Below are 24960 nucleotides of genomic sequence, written 5' to 3' on the forward strand. Positions count from 1 at the left end.
AATATTGGTATTTACTTGTGAAGAGATCGGCTTTAATCGAGTTTTAAGTACAACCTGTTTACCAGTAAAAAGTGTATCTTTTTGGTTCTTATTTAAAAATGTATTTTAACGCTAAAATAATATAAAAGTGGTAATATTAATAACAATTCCATTTTAGACACAAAATAACTTGGTGTTTTAAATAACATTTAAGAGTATACAATTTGATTAGCTGTCATCAATTTATTTATTCAATAATCATCTGCTGAATAACATTATTGCTACTAAATGTTAAAAATCAATATTAAAAAAAATAAATATTACAATGATCTGACTAACTTAACAATATAATAATGAAAAAAAAATCCAGAACTTATTTAAAATAAATAAAGGCTATTAAATAATATATACATAATTATAAAATAAATTGTTATTAATCTAAATGTTCGAAATTACCACTATTGCGCATTGGTCACAATTTTTCTTTGAATGGTGTTGAATAAGTTGAAATTTCATTGCACGCTTCTCTTATTTTTAAACTTAGGTCCTTTATATTTTGAGGTGTAGTTTGATAAACCTGGTTCTTAATAAAACCCCATATGGAAAAATTCATGGGTGTTCTATCAGGCGATCTTGCGGGCCAATTTATAGGACCGTTATTACCAATGCAACAAATATTAATATGAATAAAATTTGACCGGAAAACTTGATGATTTCTGTCAAAAATATTATTTTTGTTTGATCATCATGACAACGCAGACTTCAACAACCAACTAAATTGAACGCATAATATCAATGTGTATCATAATTTAAAACTATATTTTTTAACATATTTAAATTAGGGTTCATCGGGTTTAACACAAATAACTACTACTAGTTAAATAAGCTTAAGCTTTTAATTAATTAAATAATGAGAAAAACAATAAACATTTAAAAGTATTTATTATTTTATAGGAAAGTCAAGAGTAGAGAAAACTACAAAAACAAAAAAAAAATATGTACCATATTTTTCATCAAAAATATTTACTTTAAACCTTGCACGAACGTCACTGATACAAATAAAAAAATTAGTGAGCCTCAGAAAATGCCTTTTGATGCATAGAAAATGCATACCAAATATTACAAAAATATCTACAGAGGTTTCACAGGTATTGTAAAAAAACATATATTTTTCTTCCATCTTTACCACCTGATACCTCAAAAGTTAAGACTTTTAGGGCATACATCATATAAAGTTTTTTTCTTAAAATTTACCCAAGAATCACCCCCTGAATTTTTTCGCATCTATTTATTTACACCCTGTATAGTATATGTTGTAGTTCTTGAACAATAAAGTATGATATCTATCTATTCGAAGATAATACTAGAAAAATCGTTAAGTAAATAAATAAATAAAAAATTATTTTGTTTAAAAAGAAGGCAATTGATCATATTTTAAAAATGTCCACCTCCATGTTGAAGGCTAGTTCTCGTAAGCAGATGACGTATCTATCTGTATTTGGACCCTGTTTTGTCATATTATAATACACTCCAAGAATGGACAGAAGGAAAGTGGCGGATCTGAGTTTGTTTTATCAATTCATCATGGGAAATAATAATTTTAGAACTAACCCACATCTTTCCACTTAGAGCTATTTTACGTGCAAGAGCTACTCGACGCGCAGATGCGACTCCTCCATAAATATCGAGTGCATCTGTAAGTCTGTGGAATTAACTCCCAAAGCATTTCTTTTACGAATATTACAACTTGCAGAACTTTCGTAGCACTGGTACTACTCGTGTCACTCGAGACTACTTCCAGACACATCTTGCTACTTAATGATTTCTTCTGAACAAAGCAATCAGAAAACCAAGGATCACAAAAAGTTCTTAGCTTCTGAAGAATTTAAGTTCATACATTATATTTTGAATAATATTTAACAATATCACAGTAGATGCTTGAAACCGTTTGGAAAGCAAAATGCCCTTTATTCCGAATTTAAGCTATATATCATAAAAACTACATCAGACCCAATTTAATGAAACTTACATATCTAGTCTTGAGGATTTTAAATACTAAGCAGATTAGGTAAATTAATTTAATCTCAATCGAATTGGTTTTTATTCAAGTGGATGATGGCACAGTAAGGTTTTTTTTGTAAACCAGTAATAGTCACATTTTTTAAAAACAAATAATGTAAACAAGGGCCGAAATGATGAAATTATTTACGACAACTTCGGTATTTTAAGCATGTCAATAATATCGCTTTGAATAATTCATATTCGACTCACGTTATGTAAGAAATCTTTGTATTTGAAACTTGACATAGACTAAATCTCTCATAAGCCCCCATAAATAAAAATCAAGCGGATTGTGATCGAGTGATCCTGACGGCCAGGCAACAGAACCATTTCGACCAACCTATCTTGGATAGTTATAGTTGGTAACCCATAAGATCCAAAAGTATTTAAATAAATAAATAAATAACCGCTTACCGAGACATCTGACGGCACCGCACGATTCCTGGATATCTTAATTCTCAGTGGCTTGTAAACAGCTTCTAAAACATGTCAAAAAAAGGTTATTTTATCAACATGAAAAAAATTTTTGTTTTGCTCCTAAAAGCATTTTCTTAACAAGATATAGAATCTATGCTTACTCGTTTGTTCGGATATCCGGTTGGAAGTATGCTAAAAACAAAAAAAACGTTATATATAATATACATAGAGTGTGTCCCACTTAAGGGTTAGCCACCGCTCTAAAATTTTTGTTTCTGGACCAATTTTCAAAAACCTTTTTTTGTTGGATAGATGGTCAAAAATGGCACTTATGAGCCAAGTTCGACATTTAGAAAAAGCAGGTCATGACCTACTGTATTCAAGTTTGAAGTGCGAAAAATCGAGAAGTAGTATTAGCGATGTTTATTTTTGAAAAATGGTACTGGATTATTGTTCAGGACCACTTAAATCATAAATGTACCAAATTTGGTTATGATAGTATACAGGGTGTTGAAATAAATTGGAGTCAAATTTTTAAAAGGCGCAATAACATTCTTAATCAAATACGAATTTTTTTTAATTTTTTGGCTAATTGGCATGCGTCTTGAGAACACAAAGGTTGGAAATATCCTTCAATAAACAACAATCGATCATATTATCATACTATTTTGGGCTCAATTTGTTTGTTTTTTTATGAGTTTTTTTGTTAAATTCCAAAGATATGATTGTGTCTGGTTAAAAATTATTTTGTGGGAATTTTACCCAAGTATGCTATGAAAGAAAATGTTCCTGACAGTTTGTCAAAGTTTTCATGCATTTAGTCCATTTTGACTGCTTGTCGAACAATTATGGGTGAATATAATTGATTGAATGAAGTAGTAGGGCTAGTTGGCAATGGAGTTAGAACATTTCGTGAAGCTGCGGCGGAATTTAACAGGAGAAATCCTGGTAAAAACATCCACGATTCAACAATAGCCAGAATAAACTACGGGTTTGATCAGTCTGCTTCAGTAGGCGGAGTACGTCCTCATTTACTTCGTAATCGAGCAAATAATAATAACCAAATAATTCTTGAATACTTTAATGCTAATCCGCAATCTAGCATTAGAGTTGCCAGTGCCAACTTAAATATTTCCAAAAATTACATATGGAGGTGTTTAAAGAAAAATAACAAGAAGCCTTTCAAGCCTATATTCCTTCACAGTTTGGAACACGGGGATGAAGAACGCAGGATGGAATATTGTTTGTGGTTACAAGGCGAGTATTTGGCTAACCCTACATTTTTAAAAAATATTTTATACACCGATGAGGCAACATTTACTACAAACGGCATTGTGTCATCTCAAAATATTAGAATATGGAGTAACGTAAATCCCTATTGGGTGATACAATGTAAAAGGCAGTATTCGCAGAAAATTAACGTATGGTGCGGTATCTTGAACGAACGTATAATCGGGCCGTTTTTCTTTAATGAAAATCTAAATGGACTTAATTTTCTTTGATTCCTGGAAGGTGATTTTAGAGACGTAATCGATGATTTGCCGTTAGCCGAAACAAGAAACTTACACATACAATTTTACGGTGCGCCTATCCACAATGCAGTGGTAGTGCGGAATTGGCTAAATCAGAATTATCCGAATCGATGGATAGGACGAAACAGTCCTTTCATTCAGTGGCCAGCACGTTCCCCCCGACCTTTCTCCCTTAGATTTTTTTCTTTGGGGAACTCTTAAAAAGAAAGTATACAAATCAAGACCACAAACTCTACATGATCTTTGTGAGCGTATTGGACAAGAGTGTAATGAAATAAGCAGGGTACAGTTAAGAACGGTGGTAGTAAATAACAGAAGACGCATAGAAAAATGTATAAGAATTAATGGAGGACATATTGAAGGAACTAATATTTAGTTTTGTGGCATTAATTTTTAAATTTGAGTGTTAGCAAAGATAAAATACTAGTAGTATTATTATCTTTGGTGTTAGGTAATTCCTTAAGGTAATTATTTTCAGTTTTTGCTGCTTAGCCTACATTACATTATTAAGTAACTAGTGAAGTGTGAATTGCAACCTAACAATGAAATAAAACTAAAAAATTTATAAATGAAGTTGTATTATTGTGAAGCCCAAAATAGTATGATAATATGATCGATTGTTGTTTATTGAAGGATATTTATAAGATAACTTCTCGATTTTTCGCACTTCAAACTTGAATACAGTAGGCCATGACCTGCTTTCTCTAAATGTCGAACTTGGCTCATAAGTGACCATCTATTCAACAAAAAAAGGTTTTTGAAAATTGGTCAAGAAACAAACATTTTAGAGGGGTGGCTAACCCTTAAGTGGGACACACTGTATACGGGGTGGGGACTCTAACTGGATTAAATTTGCTAGCACTATTGAAAATAATATTTCAGAAACAAGCCTACTAAGATTTTTTGACGCTTTTTAAAAATCTATTTAAAAAAAATTACACTATCAATTTCCTTTTTAAAAGACCTTTCTAACTAAAAAATGAAGTACCGTTAAGTTTCACTTAGCAGTCGTGTTTTTGCATTTTTCTGAAATATTTTTTTTTAAGAGCGCTAGCGAAGTTATTTAAGTTAAGAGTCCACCCTATATAATATATTTACTAGTCGCAATAAGACTTACAATAAATGTATCTTTGAACATTTTAGGTAATACATGTGAAATAAGTCGGTTTAGCTGCTTTTCATTATCCTCTTTGCATATGGTTAATTGCAGATGTTTATCAGCCGACTTCCATATACTTTCTTTAGCCGTATCGCAAATAATGGATTTTTTAAAGTTCATCGATAATATGACTGTCGTGCCTCTATTTTCAGCAGGCCTACAAATAATAAGATGCAATCAATTAGATTCCAATAAAATCACAAATATGGTATAAAATTTTGGATTTAGATCTTGTCGGTCTTTAATATTTAAAATTAAAATACTATATTACCTTTTAATTTGCACATTAGTAACATATTTGGCTAATAGCGTAAGCCTACCCCAACCGAGCTCATCAGAAACAAAAAAGCCTAAGTTACCATCTTTAATGTTAAAGTCAACCCATATACTTTTGCCATCAAATGCCTAAAAAATAAAGATAAACATCATACAGTATCGGACAAAAATGGAGCTACGATACAGTTTTTTACGATACAGAAGAATTAAGACTTAATAAAACAAATACACTCATTAATAAACATATATTTATTACATAACATACCAAAATTCTTCTGTATAAACAAGATCATAAAAAAAAGAAAAGTTAAATATTTCTATACGACAAAAGTTAAGCGACGCTTACAATAAAAATAAAAGATAACATTATCAGACTGCGCCCTTAATATTTAGTCCGCAAGCCTTTATTTGCGATTACCTGGCGGCACCTTTGAGGCATGGAAGAAATTATCAATTATATCTTGATCAATATTTTTCCATATATTTTTAATTTCTTCAAAACTGTACTCTTTGTTTTTATATCTCTGCTGGCTCCATCTCTTACATTAAAAACGTTCTAAATTATCATCTTGAATAAGCCATATCTCAGACAAGAACAAATTATCAAAATTATTTAGTGCAGTCATTGATTTAAATTCATTATAACTCGTAAAAAGAGAACGCACATTTAAATGACCAAATTTAACATTTTGACTGGTTAATCTTTGGATTTGATGAATCTTGGCAACGTTGCACGTCAAGCGGGTGACGTTTTAATATAGAGGAAGAAAACCAGAGTACAGATTTAGCAAGAACACACTTGTTTTTTTTCTGTCCTTTAATTTTGTAATTATTTAATGGTGCAGGTTAAATAAATAAACAGTATTTTTAAAAACATGAAGAACCACATCTATTTTCATTATGATCTGAGTTTCGACCACTGTCTTATGTACTAACTATAGTGTAGAATTAATCAAATAGAAAATAGCATTTTGCTTCACCTTCACCTATTTTAATTCTAATTAGAATAAAATTTTAAAAATACTTACCTCATCGGTGGGATCACAATGTATCGATCCAATAGTGACAGACTGGCACAATATCGAAAAAATATTACTTGATCTTGTGTTGTAATTGTTTAACCAAATCCGTATACGATTCTCAAAATTGCTATTATCGATATCTGAAACAGATTTATAAATATTAATAGTATGGAAGTAAGAAAAAAATATTTAAAGGTTTTGAAGGATCAAGAGCAAATAGAACGAGTTATTAAAAATAAATAATAATAAACTGAACCACAACAGTTAAGGATATTGCTGATAATTGTAAATAAATTCCAATAAATATTTGGTGACCAGTTTAACATAAACTAGGCCCGTACACTTACTTACATACATTGGTATTTTGGTACACATTTTTTGTTTATTTACAACATTATGCCTCTGGTAGTGTGAATCAAATCGAGCTACTGGCAGTGTTCAGCAAAAAGTTGCCAATCTGTTTAATGTATTGTAAAGTGTCATAAGTAGATCAAGGTACAGAAACAAGTATTTCAATTTAAACAATAAATGACCTTACAGGTCACAATGTGACTATAGCTCTGTATTTTAAGAATAAATAAATTTTTGAATTTGAATCGGAATTGTCCCTTTCTTCCTTTGGGATCTGTTTTAAAAATATATCGGTATAATAAATTATATACCCATATATATATATATATATTTTAATTACGATTTATTTACTGTAGTGCTCTCTTCTTTTCTGGATTTATTAGCCTTGGGTTTTTTTCCTATTCCAGTTTTTTATTTAACTTTTGTATCTAAATTCTATATCTTATTTATATTTTTTATCTTAAATGTATCTAGGGTAAGTTAAAGATTTTTTAGTTATAATTTATATAGCCATAATAAAAGGTCCTATTTTCTCATTAATCAATAACCATCTGTTTTTAATACTTTTAGAATTTTTTTTGGTGAAAAATAAATTATTTGAATTTGAACTGTTTTTAACTGATATTTTCAAAAAAAAGCATATTCTTGCTTTTTTTTGGCGATTTTTTATATTCATTTTAGTTTTTATAATACTCTGAAGAAGGTCTATTACAGACTGAAACGTTGGCCTTATAAAAAATGTAAGAGACTTGACTAACGCTATATCGAACTGAAACCTAAAAATACCAAGGCATATATTTATTTATTTATGAAAAAACAATGTTTCTTATTACCTCTGTATAACCAAGGAGTAATATTTGCAATTTGCCCTCCAATAACTTCAATCAACAATCATGCAATAAAAAAAACTTAAAAGTACCTTTCAGGGATACGCCCAACTCTCTGCTGTTTGGCTCAATCATATATTTCTCGAAATCTTCGTCAGGTAATTTTTTAATATAATATCCAAAAATCCGATATATCGCTTCCATAATATCGGTTTGCAACGTATAATCGCCATAATTTCTTAAAGAATCTATAATATTAAACCTAAAAGAAAAAATAATTATTTAAAAAAGTTATTAAAATAAAAATAACAATTTTAACTGACATGTAAGAAAGCAGTCCTTCGGCAGTTTCCGTCCTAAGTTGCTCGTTCACGCCGGTATCTATTTTATTGAATATTTTAAGCAGGATTTTTTTACCAGCATCGCTAAGATTATTATACATAAACATTTCCAATATTCTAGCTGTTCCTTCGACGACGAAAGCATTTTTTAAATATTTGGTCTTAAATGACCCCTAAAATATGCAAAGTACATATATTTAATCTGATATTAGAAAACAATCCTGGAAATATAAAAAGACAAATAATAAAAAATATCTAAAAGGTAAATCAATAAAAATGTATGAACAGAACACATGTACAGGGCTGTTCCTTATATTTAGACAACAAAGTTAAAACTTTAGACTTTAAATATAAAAATTGTTGAGTTTACCTTAAATCGCCACGAAATGTTTTAAAATATAATTCAGGGATATCGCCAACTTAATAAAAACCCCTTGTATATTTGTATATTAAATGAACAAACTTCAAACTTCTGATTTCAAAAATATATAATATGGTAATATTTGGTTTTCTTTGAAATATTTACATTTTTTAGAAAAAAAGATCTTATATGTTTTAAAACGTTTTTTTTTTTCTTTAAAAATTCACAAATGTTATATGAGTTATATGTTATTTTCAATAGATACAATCCATAAGCTTTGTATATAATTTCAACAGATCATTGAAAATAATCTCATTTAAGTAGTGTAGACCTTTAAATTTTCATGCCTTTATAGACTACATTTTTTAGATATCCCCATCTAATGGAGTCAGATCAAGGCTATTTGGTGGCCAGTTAATGGAACCACGAGTTCCAATCCATTCATTAAAAGGGGAATATTCAAAAAATTACCGACATAAAGTTATGAAGTGGTGCGCCATAAGTTTATTACGCGCCATTAACTTTTGATCCCATAAAAGTTCTCCATATAAATCCATATAATAATGATATCATTTTCTAAAAACTGGAGATGTCTATCTCTAGTCAAGGATTCTTGATTTCAGTTTTTCATATCCATCAAATCACGGTAATAAGCTAGTCTTCTTATTTCTGTGGTTATCTATTATTTTTATACTGACATTTTGTAAAAATGATATCCAAATTTATGTAGCACTTTTTTAAACTTTTTTTAATATGCTATTTACTAGCACCTACGGTTGATAAATTAGGTTTTTCTTTAACAATCAAAGCATAAATTAAAAACGTGATAAGATTCTTAAATATAAATTTACTTTTTCTCTTGAAAATGTAATAAAAATTGTACTATTTCTTACCCTCTTTTTATTATACACACATCAAAATGGTCTAGGGAACACATACAAATATGTTAATATTTTTGAGAAGATTGGAAAAGAGTTAATTATTGCAATTTTTTTACATTATTCGAATAAAATAACAATATAATTATTAACTTTTTTTTGTAATTATAATTTACTCATAATTTAGGGCCCAATTAAAAATAAAGAACAAAATCCCATTTATTACCGTTTATTAAAAAAAATTATAAAAATAAAAATTTACCAAATACAAATTAAACTAGTAGCCAGATGGTCCACCTCTATTATTAATGGTAACACTTTGGCATCGCCTAGGCATACTTAAAATTAAATTATTAATTAATTCTTGGGGCAACTCCTCCCAAACATGTGTCACAGCAAGACGAAGCTCCAGAGCGCTTTGAAAAAAGTCAAATCGTTACCTTAAGAAGTTGCCTTTTTAACTAATCCCAAACATGCTTAATTGGATTAAGGTCCGGTGAGGTAGAGGGCCAGGGTAGAAGATTGATTTGATTTTCCTCAATAGCGATTCGTACAAGCCGTGCTCGATGTGGTGGGGCATTATCTTGTTGCAACAACGAATTTCGGCCCATTTCGCGTAAATATGGAACAATTACAGGCAGTAGTATATTAATCCGTATAACTTATTCCTGTCATTGTATTTTCCACAAAAATGAGGTTCGTTTTTCCGTCAAGTCTAATGCCACCCAAAAACATTAGTGATCCACCACGTTGCCTTACTACTTCCCGGGCATGATGCAAACGACTTTCATTTCCTTCCTCTCTCCAGACACGAATTCTACCAGAATCAGGATAAAATGAAAATCGAGAATCATCCGTAAAAAGAACCGTGGCCCATCTTTCTTGATTCCAATTAACATGTTCTTGGCACCACGTTAATCTTGCACCTCGATTTCCAAGTTAACCGAGGAACCCTTAGGGGTCTTCTGGCATGAAGTCCTCTCTCATGCAAACGGTTTCTAATAGTTTGACCTGAAACCTCGACGTTATGCACTCGTGAGAGCTGCTGAACCAAAACAGAGGCTGTTACCGTGGGATTTCTTCGAGCTTGCAAAGTTATAAAACGGTCTTGGGCAGGTGTGGTAACTGGCGACGGGCCTTGATGCCGTTCTCTAACATCATTTGTCTCTCTATATCTTGTCCACAAACGGTTAATTACACTGGGAGATGTATCCAAAGCTCTTGCAACGTCTCTTTGACTTGTTCCTGCCTCAAGCATTCCGACTGCTCTTAGCATTTACTCTCGAGTTAAATGTCGTCTGAATAAAAACTAAATCACAATTGTTCGGTTGGAACCACAGAAAATGCGATATTGCGTTAGAATTTAAAAATTATAATCTGTTATTTCGACAAAATGTGCAAGTAGCAAAAAACGCTGTTCTGTCTGGCATGATTTTTTGTACCCAAATATTTATTTTACTTCGTTGGTATCTTAATATTAAAGGTAGTATATATTCCGGATGAAAATATAAATATATAAAAATTTATAAGGCGAAAAAAACTATTTTTCTAAGTGTTCCTTAGACCATTTTGATGTGTATATGTATTTAAAAGATCTTTGGATACAGCCGATTTTCCAACTCTATGGAAACACAGCTTTGTGGTCTCAATATTTGAAGCTGGTGATATCAGTGAATTAACGGATTATAGAAGTGTAAGTATACAGTCTGCAATCCCAAAGCTTTTGGATGGGCTTATTTTTGATCAGTTGCATTTTCATTGCAAGGAGTTATTGGTGAATGAGCACATCTGGAAAATTAACATTGACAAATTTGCTCATATTTCATCAGGATTTACTAACTGCCTTGGGAAAGGGGTGTCAGGTGGATGTCATCTACACTGACTTACTGACTACAATGACTCCAAGGCTTTTGATAGAGTTAATCATGGCATATTACTAAGGAAGTTGGAACTGTTTGGCTTTCCTGGGAGATTAGTGACTTGGTTTTCTGATTTCTTGTCGGTTCAGATCTCATTTTGATATTCAAGTTGTTAAATGGTCATATAAATTGCCCTGAACTTCTGAAGATGATTTTCTTTAATGTGCCAACTAGAAACCTAAGACATAATCGTTTGTTTTCCCTGCCTTTTCGTGGCACCAATTATGCACTTCACTCTCCAATTGAGAGGACTTTAAAATTGTTAAACTCAGGTGAAGTGGATATTTTGGACATTACATTGTCTCAGTTTAGGCATCAAATTAGAGAAATTATTTGAATCTTTTTGTTAATTTTTTTATTTTTGATTATGGATATATTTTAATTTTTAATATTTGTGATATTAGCTTTTAGTCATTGTTCTTTTTTATATTTATTTATAGTTCTTTTTTATATTTTAGGTTGTAGTTAACTTATCAGAGACAAATCAGTGTTAATGACAATTAAATGGTTAATATGGTTGTTAATTCTGTTAGAATTTAATAGTTGTGGTTAGGTTAAATGAATTATATTGTATTATTCTTTTTTGTAATGGGGTTGATCCCGTATAATAATAAATAAATTAAACATTGTGTTTTTCTAATGTGGTTCTAGGTGGATAATTCTTCGCTTATTTTTAAACTGCGTCCAGGATATAGGGACCTGCATTCAAATTTTAGTTTTCAGGTCATTGTTTGAACCAAAACTATTGCATTGGGTCTCCTTATAGTACAAATGATTAGAAAAATAGGTTACACCATTAAAATCGTTAAATAACAGAAAGAAAATCTAGTTTAAAGAATAGATTTGCTACTTATTGATTATTTTACTTCAATAAAAATAACTGTTTATTTGCTAAAGATAAATTTCTACCATAAAACACATGGGATCGAAGTCCTTCCTAATATATCGGCAAACTTGAGAGAGAAACTTGAGCAAAACACCGAGAATTGACCGGCATTCTGCTGCAATTCGTCTTTTAGGATCAGCAATATCAGCAGGTTGTGTTTTATAAACAACAGATTTAAAATGTCCCCAAAGAAGGCAGTCTAAGAGTGCTAGATCCGGTGATCTTGAAGGCCATTCAAATGGTGCCAAAGAATTTATCCAGGATTCTCTTGTACAATCAACTGTCGGACCGGAAGAAAATGATAAGGCGGAGCACCCTTCACAGATATTCCTGTAAAACTTAATTACCCTCTGGATCAATTTGAGTTTCTGGGTGATAAGAGGATCAGTCAATAGTCTCTTCAAGCATAATTAAGGTACAGATCACCTGTCAAGTTTCTTTCAATAAATAAAAGGTCAGTAACGGCTATACCAGCCCAAACATTGTGTATGTTCTTCTCTACAATATCGACAATTTTGTGTATTAACATTTTCATTTAGAAAAACTGAACATTTAACGCTGAAACAGGTATTCGATAGAATATTAGGGGTGGCGTTAACTTCGCGACTCATGAATTCACAAAACTCTATTCTTTTAACAAAATAATCGTCATAAAGTTATTGAAGCATCGGCATTTTGTATTGATAGAGTTTGACAATTCCAGTGCCTTTGTTACTGTGTCTGTGATTTTCCTATCTATTTTACTAGTTAACCACAATTTAAGTTCCTTCAATCATCGTTTTTTAGAGAAACAAAATATTACATTAGTAATGCCTCTTCAATTGAGTTATGTAATATTTACAAGATGGAGTTACTTGACAGATATAGATTCAACTTAACTGTAGTGTATCTTTTTTAATTGCTAAATGGCCTTATTGATGATCCTTTACTCTCATCCTCTTTCTCTTAATGTGCCATAAGCATACCATACCATAAATGTTCTTAGTTTTTACTTCCCATATGTAGCCAATAATAAAAGTCATCTAAATTCTCCTCTTTTTAGTATATGTAACCTCTATAATAAAATAAACAATAAAATAGGCGTATTTAACGTTACTTTACCCCAACTAATAATTATTTTAACAGGAATGTAATTAGTTTATAGTTCGGTGTAATAATTTAGATGTAGGATCGTACTTTGTAATAGGATTAATTACCCAGTGTAATATAATTTGTAAAGTGCTATTAAAATAGAATATAAAAAAGTTTTTTTTAGTGAATACATAATAGAAGAAAAAGACTGTTTATTAAAACATTAATAGGAGTACAAATGTAATGAATTAATATAGAAATTTAACGCATTTACTTAATCAGACTTACCAAAATTAAGTTAATGTATTTAGTTTCCTGGACGTAGTCTATTTTCTTTTGGTTCGACAAAAACACAACCATCATATCAATAAAATCAAGTACGCCTTCGGTGAATTGTTTAGCTGAAGTTCGTTTTATCTCTATATTATGCAGACGTTTTAATAGCTTGCATAATAGAGCTATTGCTTCCTCAGATACCGGCACGGGAGTCTGCGATCTGTTCTATAACATAAAAAAATTATCATAAGCTCATATGTCTATGACCTGTGGTTTCTACAATTAACTTACACATACACATATGTAAAAGTTAGCAGCATATCTTTCTAAGTTACTTAAAACCCTTACTCTTAACTCACCATATAGAATAAAAAATTCCCTTGAACTTGTAACTAAACCTAAAGAAAGAACTTTTAAATCTATTCAGTCAATTTCTCTAAATGTGGTTTCTCTTACTTCTCGTTACTTCTCTCTCTTACTTCTGTTTCTCTAACTTCAAAAACATTACCAGAATAATGAACTCTAAGATGCATATTTTGTATGATTGGTTATGCAAAAACAAATTAAAATTAAATATAAAGAAAACAAAATGTACTGTGTTGGGGTTAAAGACAAATATGTAAATGGAGATCACGTAGATCTTGTTTCTGAAATTAAATATTTGGAAATAGTTATTGATCCACAGTTGAACTTTTTATTGCACATAGATCATAAAAAATTAGGTAAAAAAATTATTGTCTCGTATTTTAACTTGTTTGTCACTAAGGTCTAAAAAGTTATTATAATGCCTCATTTTAACTATTGTTCAGCTTTACTCATATCTTGTACACAAGTCAAAGTCAAAGTCAAGTCAAAATATACTTTATTTGCTAAGTTTACAAACTTGTGCTAAAAGCTTCCTAATCCCAGAATTTATAATACAAGTATTTATTTGGTTATACAGGATACAGGACAAAAACAGAATACAGAATCAATTTTGATTGTACATAGAAGCATATTTTATATAATCAAAGAAAAAACCAAAAAAGAAGAAAAGAAAAGGCGAGAACCAACATAAAACAAGAATAATAAAAAAAAATAAAATAAATCTGATCAACAGATATATAATTAATTTTAAATATTAAAATAAGTCGTTAAATTACTCTTAAATGCTGTAGTAAGCTTTTGGTAAGATTAAATTCTTTAGTTCTCTCCTAAACTTTTTAAGTTCTGTAACAGTCCTAATCGAAAAAGGAACATGATTAAATATTTTACGACTAATAAATATAGGAGAGTTCCCGATAAGGGATAAGGGATAAAAGTGAGAATTATTACGAAAAATTAGACGACTCTAAATTTATAGACTTGTTTAGCAAACTAAACTGGGATTCCTTTCATAAAAAGCATGACACCAATGAACTTCTAAATCACTTACTTGACAATATAAAACATTGTCAAAATTTAGCCACACAAAATAAATTAAAATTAATAATAAACACAAAAAGCGAACTCCGTGGATAACAAGCGGTTTAATAGTTTGTAAATACAAAGCAAAAATTATACCAGGAAACTAAAAAATTCCCCAACGACATCGAAAAAATCAATACATATAAAGAATACAAGAAATATTTGGAAAAACTTATTTATAAAACGAAAATAGAGTACTATAAATCTCAAATTACAGATTCAAATAATGTCCCTAAGAAGTTATGGAAAGTAGTTAATTCATATGTAGGTAAGGTAAACCCGATATGAAACAAGAAATTACTCAGATTTGTACCGAAGGAAAAATAATTTCAAATAAACTCGAAATTGCTAATGGATTTAACACCTACTTTTCAAAATTAGGCCAGGATCTGGCATCTAAGATACAAAAACCTTTAAATTCTCCCAGAAAGTGTAAAATTAATAATAACAACATATTTCTAAAATCCCCGAAAGATGCGGATGTAGTAAATGTAATAAAGCAGCTTAAGCCTAATAAAGCTCCTGGGAAAGAAGGTATACACCACATAAAACTTGTTAGCTCTTATATTAATAAGCCGCTGATTCACCTTTTTAACCAAATTATTTTAACAGGAAATTATCCACAGGATCTTAAATTGGGTATAATTAAGCCACTGCACAAAAAAGGAGACAAAACAATTGTATCTAACTATAGGCCAATTACGCTAATTTCAACTATTTCAAAGATTAAAGAAAAATTATTGAAAGAACAAATATCCTCCTTCTTGGAAAAATTTAATGTTTTATCTCCTAAACAATATGGAATTAGATCAAAAATATCAACAGAAGACGCGATTGTATATCTTACTATAATAAAATTCATTCAGGTTTAGATAAAAACAAAAAAATAATATGCATATTTTTAGACCTAGCGCGTGCCTTTGACACTGTAGACCACAAAATAATGCTGCAGGTATTAGAAGCAAACGGATTTAGAGGTAAAGTTCTGGATATTTTTAAGTCATACCTTTCCAATAGAAGGCAACAAGTGCAAATAGATGATTTCTTAAGTAGAGAAAGCAATCTTGAATTTGGTCTACCCCAGGGCACAGTTCTTGGACCAATATTATTTTCTATCTATATTAACGGACTATTGCAGGGTAATTATGTACGAAGGTCAAATCTCTTCCTTTGCGGATGATACAGTCGTGTTTTATGAAGGGAATTCCTGCGGTGATGTGAAGGCAAAAACCGAGCGTGATATGTTCTACTTTAAGGATTGGTTTGATGAAATGTATATAACTATAAATTTTGAAAAAACGAAACATCTGGCATTTAATTGTTCTAAGAAAAATGGACCCGGATTTTCAAGCTTACATATAAATCAACATCAACTGAATATTGAGGAAGCTCAATCCATTAAATATCTGGGTGTGTATATTGATAATTTATTAAAATGGAATATACATATCAAGAATGTCATAAAAAAACTTAGAGTAATTATATTTAAATTTAAACAAATTAAGCAAATACTAGATACGTTTCAAATAAAGGTAATATATTACTCATTAGTATATTCTCATATTCAGTATGGAATTTTGGGTTGGGGTGGGGCCTATGATGTACATCTAAAGAAGTTGGAGATAATGCAGAAACTTTTTCTAAAAATAATGTTTGTCAAGGAAAGGCGATATCCAAGCGATTTACTGTACAAAGAAAACCCCTTATTAGATATTCACCAAATCTTTTGTTTTAAGATGCTAACAAGGCAATACAAAAAGAGGACCGAACTACAAAACATTACACACGACACGATCACAATACTAGACATAAAAATAATAAGATAAATAAAACTGACAGGACATATAAAAGAATTGGGCAAAGATCTCTACAATTCTTGGGACCACATGTATACCGCTTCATTCCACAGAACTTACAAAATATTTTATATATTCCATCTTTTAAAACAGGCCTAAGAAAATGGTTACTGGAGCAAGGTAGAACAGCTTGCATAAGAAAAGAAAGAAAGAAAGAAAGAAAGAAAATGTGCTATATTATGTAAGAATAATCTTGTGTACAAGCATCCTACAAGCTAAAAAAACAAAACACAAATACAATTTCAAAAATTGACAAAACAATGAACAAAATTAAACACAAGAAGACAAAACTTTTTGAACATACTTAAATTAAAGATAACTAAATAAAACAATCAATTACTAAATAAAGGTAAACTTGTTGACAAAACTAGAGTAGAAAAAAGGAAAAAAAGAAAACTTTCCAACATGTCCAAGGTTAAAACCTATCATTAAAAAAGTCATCCAGGTTATAATATGCCTTAGCCAATAAAAGCGACTTTAATTCTCTTTTAAATTTCTTAACATCCGATATATGCCTAACACACAGAGGAACATGATTGTAAATTTTTTTACTTATGTAAATTAATGAGTTTTTGGTAAGGGAAGACGTAGGAATAGGTAGGGGAACATCATTTACACGACGAGTCAAATGGCCAGTGTCAGAGGGTAGTTTGGGAATTTTGTGAATAAGAGCAGCTGTTTCTAAGATAAAGAGTGAAAAAAGAGTTAGGATTTTTTCAGAAATGAAGAGGGGTTTGCAAGAATCTCTTAACTTAGCAGAACACAGGTATCTAACTGCTTTTTTTTGAATAACAAAGATAATGTTAAGTAGCCCCTTATTGGTTAAACCCCAAAAAGGCAAGCCATACCGAATATGAGATTCAATAAGTGAAAAGTACACTGAACGTGCAACCACCCCTCCCAGCTCTTGTTTTGCCATTCTTACTGCGAAACATCCAGAAGATAATTTCCCAGCTAAATGTAAAATATGATCTTCAAACGGAAGGCGACCATCAATAGTAATTCCTAGGAACTTGCAGCACTCTTTATTCTGCAAGAGGGAATTTTCGTCAAACAGACCCTGAACATCGCACTTAAACCCCATAATAGACGTCTTTCTTACATTAAACACGAGCCTGTTGGAAGCACACCACCCTGATAAAATCTGAAGGTCTTCAAGGATACAAGTCTTAATATAGTCAGAATTTTTATGGCTCCATAGTATAGTGGTATCATCAGCAAACTGAACCACCTTGCCCTGCAGTTTCAATGAACTCAAGTCATCCACATACAGCAAAAATAACAGTGGTCCAAACACTGAACCCTGGGGAACGCCGCATTTTAGGGATCTAGAAGCAGACAAACGCCCAGACACTGTAACCTTCTGAGTACGATTTGATAGATAGGACTCAAGCCATCGCAATGCTACGCCTCTAAAACCATATTTATCGAGCTTAGATAACAGTATTCCATGATCCACACAGTCAAATGCTTTGGATAGATCACAAAACACTGCCGCCGATGACTCTCCAGAATTCAAGGACACATAGACGCTCTCCAAAAAGCTAAAAACAGCATCATGAGTCCGTTTACCGGCTTGAAATCCAAACTGATTTGCAGACAAAATGCCATTATGATGTAAAAAGGACAAAATTCTGCTTTTTGCAAGTTTTTCAACTATCTTAGAGAGGGTAGACAAAATAGAAATGGGACGGAAATTACAAGGCTGATCCAAATCTCCACCCTTATGAAGAGGGATAACCACTGCCTCTTTTAAACATGAAGGAAAAATGCCATTATGTAAAGAATTGTTTATGGCAGAAACTAAAGCATTTAAGGCTGAATCAGGCAAAAAGAGTAACAACCTGGAAGATATCCCATCAGCTCCAGATGATTTATGGTTTTTTAGGCGTTTGATTTCATTTTTTACTTCGGTAAGTTCGACGGGATGAAAGAAAAGATATAAACTTATATAGATTCTAAACCTAATTATTAAAAATAATCAAGACAATTTTGAAGTTAGATAATAGTGAATATTGGGATCAATGCGTGGGAATTCGTTCATTGTATTACTGGGGTAAGGATAGCAAAGAGAAAAAGGAGAGAGAGAGAGAGAGAGAGAGAAGGGAAAGAGAAAAAAACTACAATAAAATTTTGATATATAGACTTAACGCTAACATGAACATTCATTAAATGGGATAGATTAAAACAGGAAAAATAATCCCTAATATAATGGGGCACTCATTTATTATTAATATAAAGTTGGCTTATTGTTGTATATATTAATGCTATTATTAGGTATTGGGTAAATCTAACTTATAACGGTTTACTTATTATTTATTTCTTTACACACTTTAGAGTTAAGGAAAGTAATATAGGTTAAATTGTAATTTGGAAATAAATAAATAAAAATAATATAAACGCTATAAATTATAAAGAGTACATCAACCAACAAAAAAAAAAAGAAAAGAAAATCTGACAGCATATACTCCTACATAAGGAAAAATAAACAAATTCAACCCGACAAAAAAACACATAACAAAGCAAAAGATACAAATAATTTGTATACATATAACAGAATATTATATGTATGTATATCATAATATAGTCTATTGCATTAATTGTTTTTGTTATCATCATCGCAATAGAAAAAAGAATCTATATAAAAACACCCACTAAATTACACTTTATTGTTCCTGCAGTAATTTCTTAAAAATGTATTTTTTGAAAGGATATAAGCACACATTTTTAAATGTTTTTTTGGTATTTGGCAGCTATTTATAATCATTAAAATTTGATAAGTAAATAATCTTTTATAAGTTTCGGTTGAGTGAAGCAGGCGTGTTCGCCTTCTTTTATATGAGGTATTAATATTGTGAACACCTGACTCACACTTTTTTGAAGTTTACCTTGACCATAATATTCCAAGCGACAATGATGCAACAACTGCCTCACACTTTCACTATCAAAAGATGTACGTACATACATATTCTAGAACTGAACAGAAATGCAGAGAATCTAGTAGGTTTATGAACATGCAAAAAGAATTTAACAAATTAGTTATTGATTGCACATTGGGATCTAACTTATTTAATTAATGAATATTGAAGGCTCCTGCTAATAATATTGTAGAATTACTTGAGAATTGACTTAACAAAACTTCTAAAAAATCTGTAACATCTTCAATTAGTGCCCGTTAATTTTGTGTTTCGACAGGACAAAGATTCAAAGTTGGTAACGGCATAGTTGGAAAAACTTACGTTAATAAAGTTGCCATCTCAAAGTCCTGATTTAAATCCAATTGAGAATTTATGGCAACTTCTGGATCGCAAAATTTGTGGCTCTGCAATGGTGAAAAATGCTGACGAGTTGAAGGCTCGGCCAGTATGGACATGACAATAATAGAAAATTGAATTAAGTCAATGTCTAGAAGAGTATTTTGTCTAGCAAATTTTGATTCCAAAGCTCAGATGGTAGTTGATTTATGCATATATATCATTACTTATCTTTGGTCTGTAGTATGCAATAGTTTAGTTAATAAGATTTTACAATTAGAGAAAACCAATCAGAAATATTTCAGATCCTAAAAAGGTCCAACCATGATGGCCTATTTTGTATAATATTACATGATGTAAACTTTACTATAATACAATTTTTCTTCATAATTTCAAACATGCATTTTGTTGGTACCTTTTTATAGCCAAAAAATTACAATGTGATAAAATGGCGAATGCGCCAGAATTTTTTTTTGCATTTCGAGGTTTTTTATTCATAAAACTTGGCAAGGGTACTACTACCTAACTGGGTCCTTACCTGTTGAGTGTATTCAGCATTGACTGCCTTAAGAAATTCTGTAAGGAGCTGCGGTTCCGATTCATTTCGACTGCTACTAACAGCCTCGTCGGGCTGCATTTTTAATGTTCACTTTTAAACGTTAGTATTCGCCCTACCTACACTGTAAATTTAATATTATGTTAACGAATTTAATTTACGGTAAAATCGGAATATTTTTTGCTTTTTGTAGGATTGGAAAAGGGTCAAAAATAAGAAAGTTTAAAAAGAAGAGACGCTTACCCGACGACATCAAAATGGCGAAAGAAGACGCACCTAGGTAACAAATTAATAACTCTATATTCATTTGTTTTTATCAAATGAAGTATAAACAAGCCGAGGCAACTCGATGCTTTTTTTTTAGAAGATATTTGAAAATGTCAATTTTTAAATGTCAACGTTTGTCTCGTTACAGTAATAATTGAAACCTTAAAGTTTTTGAATTATTGCCAGTAATATTCGTTGCTGATTTTATTATACAAGGTGTCCCTAAGTAGCACATAATTATTCCTGAGGTCAAAATAAGCCGATTTAAAGCAACTTACCTTAGTCCAAAATTGCTTCGTTTCTTAGCTATAGGGTGTTATATTTTAAAAATAAAAATCGATTTTATTTAATTTTTTGTTAACTATTTGCGACATACCAGTTTGAAAATTGGAACCTAGGGGTTTTTTGGCAAGAGAATCTCAAAAATTGGCGTTCTTTCTACTGTGGCGGATAGAGGGCGCTCCATCCTGCACTGTTGAAGGCGTAAAATGGCCATCACATTTTTGCAAGAGTAGTTTTAATTTTTTTTTTCTTGTAAAAGAAACAATTTCCCTAATGCTTTTGAGTAAAAACTCTTGTGAGAACCCTCTAAAATTAACCGTTTCCAAGATATTTCGTGTTTTGGTCTTTGATGCTGCACCGAAATATTATTATTAACTTGTATTATTTTTTTATAAACTTGGAATGAAATTTATTTATTTATTTACGGAATCCATTTATAAAAGTGGTACTCATACCCATACAAACATATATATTCAGTTACAAAACTATCTATAAATCAATGAAAGGTGTAGATGAGTTAATTAATTAAAGCCCCTATGAAATAATATTCTTTAACTGCCCCTTAAAAGATGTAATCCTAGAGTCAAAAAAGCTTATCTGTCCTGACAGACCATTAGCACTTTGAGCCATTCGTGTAATTGGCTCAATAATACCATAATTATTGGTATGGTGGAATGGAACTGAAAATATTTCTGATTGTCTATTCAATCTGGAAGGCACCCTAAGTTTAAAAAGAGACAATAACTCGGGACAATCTATAGTAGCATTTAAAACCTTATGCATAAAATATAAGTCGAGTAATGTTCTTCGTAAGTCTAATGTGGGTAAGTTCAGGTTATCCCTGACCCACTGATAGTAATACTCCTATCTGCTGTAACCACATCTAAAAGCAGCCACCCTTAAAAATTTATTTTGAGTTTTTTCAATCTGCTCAATGTAGCAGTTATATGACGGGGACCACACAATTGAGCCATACTCCAAGATGGGCCTAACAAGAGAGCAATAAAGTAATCTAAAAGTAAACAAAGACAAATCAGTTGTAGAACGTTGGATAAAACCCAGCATTTTCATTGCCCTACCAGTCACCTGATGTGACTTTTAAAAGACAACCTGGAGTCAATAAATATTCATAAGTCAGAAACCTCTGTTTTGACACCAATTGCTACACTATTCTTTTGCTTAGAAAAAGTAATCTTATGGCACTTATTGATATTAAGAGACATTCTATTCGACTGGCACCATTCAAAGAACAAATTAAGGTCTTTTTGCAGGAGCACAGCATCGGAAAGGGATGTGATAGGCCTAAATAGCTTCACATCATCAGCAAACATTAGCACACGACAATTTTCAAGTTTCCAAACTAAATCAATCAAAAAGAGGCAAAACAAAACAGAGCCTGAGTGAGAGCCCTGTGGCACCCCAGATGGCGCCAAAATTTCAGAGGAACAGGTACATCCAAGATTAACAATCTGAGTTCTACCTCTGATGAATACCGAGATCCACTAAGAGGCCCCACAATACCTAAAGCCCTAAGCTGCTGCAAGAGTACCCCATGGTTAACCCTATCAAAAGCCTTGGAAAAATCTGTATATATTGAGTCAACCTAAAGTCCCTTCTCCAAGCTGCGGTAGAGGTAGTTGACATACAGCACCAAATTAGCATCAGTAGATCTGCCTTTTATAAATCCAAATTGCTCAGGATTTAATTAAGATTTAAAATTCCAGGCAATCCTATGACTGACCAGGCAGTCAAGCAGCTTTGGCAACTCAGATTGGTTACACACAGCCCGATAATTGGAAATTTCATTTCTACTACCAGATTTATAATAATAATAATAATAATAATAATAATAATAATAATAATAATAATAATAATAATAATAATAATAATAATAATAATATCCTTTATTTGCCAACAAAATCGTATACAGGACGACAAAGCAACGTCATACAAAGGAGGATCTAGCTCCTATAGGGTACATTAATTTTTCTTATCTAGAATTCATAGAGGCAATATACTTATATAAACAAAATAACAAAATTTAAAATAAATATTCTAAATATCTAACACAAGTTTAAATTATTATCCAAAAGTAAAATTATAAAAACATTTAATCTGCAACCAGTAAACAGCTTTTTTAAATTGGACTGTAGACTCAATGCTTCTGATTTTTGGTGTAACAATAACACTATACTATAGGTTTTTTTGTAATTAATATACACTGACCCAGACCTGGGAGGTTTTTTAATCAGAACGTGCTTGCCATCAATCACTCCACAACATCTTGGGAAATTCCAACGAAGAAGAAAACTGCTTTGTACTTTTTTCCATTCATTGCTTGTTGTAGCCATCTGGAAAAAAATATTATATATTAGTAAAATTTGTTTACTTCTTAAATCAAGCAAAAGGTAAACACATTTTCTATAGATTTGTTCTAATTTCTCTACCACAGTCTCTACTCTACCCACTACACAGAATATATCTGAGGAAGTCTCAAACTCTCAAATTAAACATCCTGATGATGAAGAACCCGATACACCGCCCAAGGAACAAAATGTAAAACTCTCACAGGCGATGGGACCTCCTAAACCTAAAAAAATGGTGAAAAAACAAGCAGATCCAGAAATGACTGATGCAGTCGGTCAGTTAAATAGAATTGCTGAATATGTATCACAGGTAAAACTGTACGACGAATTTGGGAAGTATGTAGCTGCAGAGCTTTGTCAACTGCCGCAACGTCAGGCTATTTTATTGCAGCAAGAAATTCAGAATTCTATTACATGTGTACAGCTAATCTGTTTAGAAAACAATAACCAAATAAATACTTACTACGGAGAACCCCTTCAACTGCAAACTTCTCCACCGTTATCCTCCCCAAGTGATCCCAGCCCTGCCTCAACCACATATGAAACACATATCCAAATCCAAAATAACGAAGATAACGGATATGGTCACGATGTTCTTCATCAAGCACTTATAAATACATTTTCGGCACAATTTTAATTCCTAATGAATAAATAATATTTTTTATAAATAAGTAACTTGTTTCTTAAACAGTGTGTGAAAAATAAATTGATTATTAAGTTATGCCTACCTTTAAATATGGCTTTAGAATCTGACAAATTGCTGCAAGTACTTCGGGTATAAACAGTGACATTGTACATTCAGGCACTCGGAATAAGTATTCTAGTGATTTAAACGAATCACCAGTTGCCAAAAAGGGCAGGATTATTTCTAGTTTTGTAGCAATTGGTATCGCCATCCTCATTTTTGTATTTTTTTTGCGGATTGTTTCGTCAACCATTTGTAATAAATTATTAAACTGTTCATTTCTCATTCTCAAAACATTCCTGTACGCCACAGGATTCTCATCCTTTAATTGTTTCAATAAAATATTAGAAGCCCCATATGTGTCGCGTTTTGAAATCCAATTCCTGACCCGCACCCGTCTTGCTTTTCTTTTTTTCTGGTTTAACTTTTCTTGTAGTTTTTTCCGAATTAAAAGGCTTACAACAATAATTCCTGCACGCACTTTATCCGCCATTTTATCCAACTAGTACTAGTCCTGTTTTAATTTACACATAGCGTTTTCACTCGCCAGAGAGAGAAATCGCGAGCGACTGAGCGAGTAGCGAGAAAAGTAGGCCAGTGTTCAACTTTACTCGCTGGGAAAAAGCGAGCCGCGAGTTTACTAGCAGCCGCGATTACATTTGACGACTTTTATAGCAGCAAGTAAATTCGTCGGCGACTGGCTAGTAATCTCGCCCTGTGCACAGAATAAACGGTCTCATCGTTTATTCTGTGCCCTGTGTAATATATGCTTTTGAATTAACAGTCCTGAAGAATGAGACGCAGGTAGTCTAATCCAGGATGGATTATTATATATTTTAAAATACAATAAACAACTGTATGTTGTTTTCCATAAAATCGTAATATTTTGTAT

The 24960-nt window shown here is 31.5% G+C and overlaps 1 protein-coding gene and 1 long non-coding RNA gene across 5 annotated transcripts in view; both read right to left on the reverse strand.

Annotated features, from left to right (window-relative positions):
* The window catches only part of LOC126738777 (uncharacterized), a 66242-nt gene extending 45512 nt beyond the window's left edge, over positions 1 to 20730 (reverse strand). For 2 of the 4 annotated variants that reach the window (XM_050444222.1, XM_050444219.1), the window contains exons 1-9: positions 20451 to 20643; positions 13369 to 13581; positions 7948 to 8138; positions 7717 to 7886; positions 6453 to 6586; positions 5420 to 5553; positions 5107 to 5305; positions 2619 to 2649; positions 2455 to 2519 (exon numbers count right to left, since the gene is read on the reverse strand). In XM_050444222.1, coding sequence (XP_050300179.1) covers positions 2455 to 2519; positions 2619 to 2649; positions 5107 to 5305; positions 5420 to 5553; positions 6453 to 6586; positions 7717 to 7886; positions 7948 to 8138; positions 13369 to 13581; positions 20451 to 20549 — 1236 coding nt within the window. In that variant the 5' untranslated portion in view covers positions 20550 to 20643. Of the gene's footprint in view, positions 1 to 2454; positions 2520 to 2618; positions 2650 to 5106; positions 5306 to 5419; positions 5554 to 6452; positions 6587 to 7716; positions 7887 to 7947; positions 8139 to 13368; positions 13582 to 20450; positions 20644 to 20711 lie in introns of those variants that run through there. The other 2 variants (XM_050444220.1, XM_050444221.1) reach the window with 2 other exon arrangements.
* Positions 20731 to 23190: 2460 nt separating this feature from the next.
* Positions 23191 to 24921, reverse strand: LOC126738359 (uncharacterized). Its single transcript, XR_007661307.1, has 3 exons — positions 24112 to 24921; positions 23847 to 24023; positions 23191 to 23368 (listed from the first exon to the last, which is right to left on the reverse strand). It is a non-coding gene; the product is annotated as an uncharacterized LOC126738359 (long non-coding RNA).
* Between the last annotated feature and the right edge of the window lie 39 nt (positions 24922 to 24960).

The sequence above is a fragment of the Anthonomus grandis genome, chromosome 7 (assembly GCF_022605725.1).
Source record: "Anthonomus grandis grandis chromosome 7, icAntGran1.3, whole genome shotgun sequence".
Taxonomy (NCBI): Eukaryota; Metazoa; Arthropoda; class Insecta; order Coleoptera; family Curculionidae; genus Anthonomus; species Anthonomus grandis.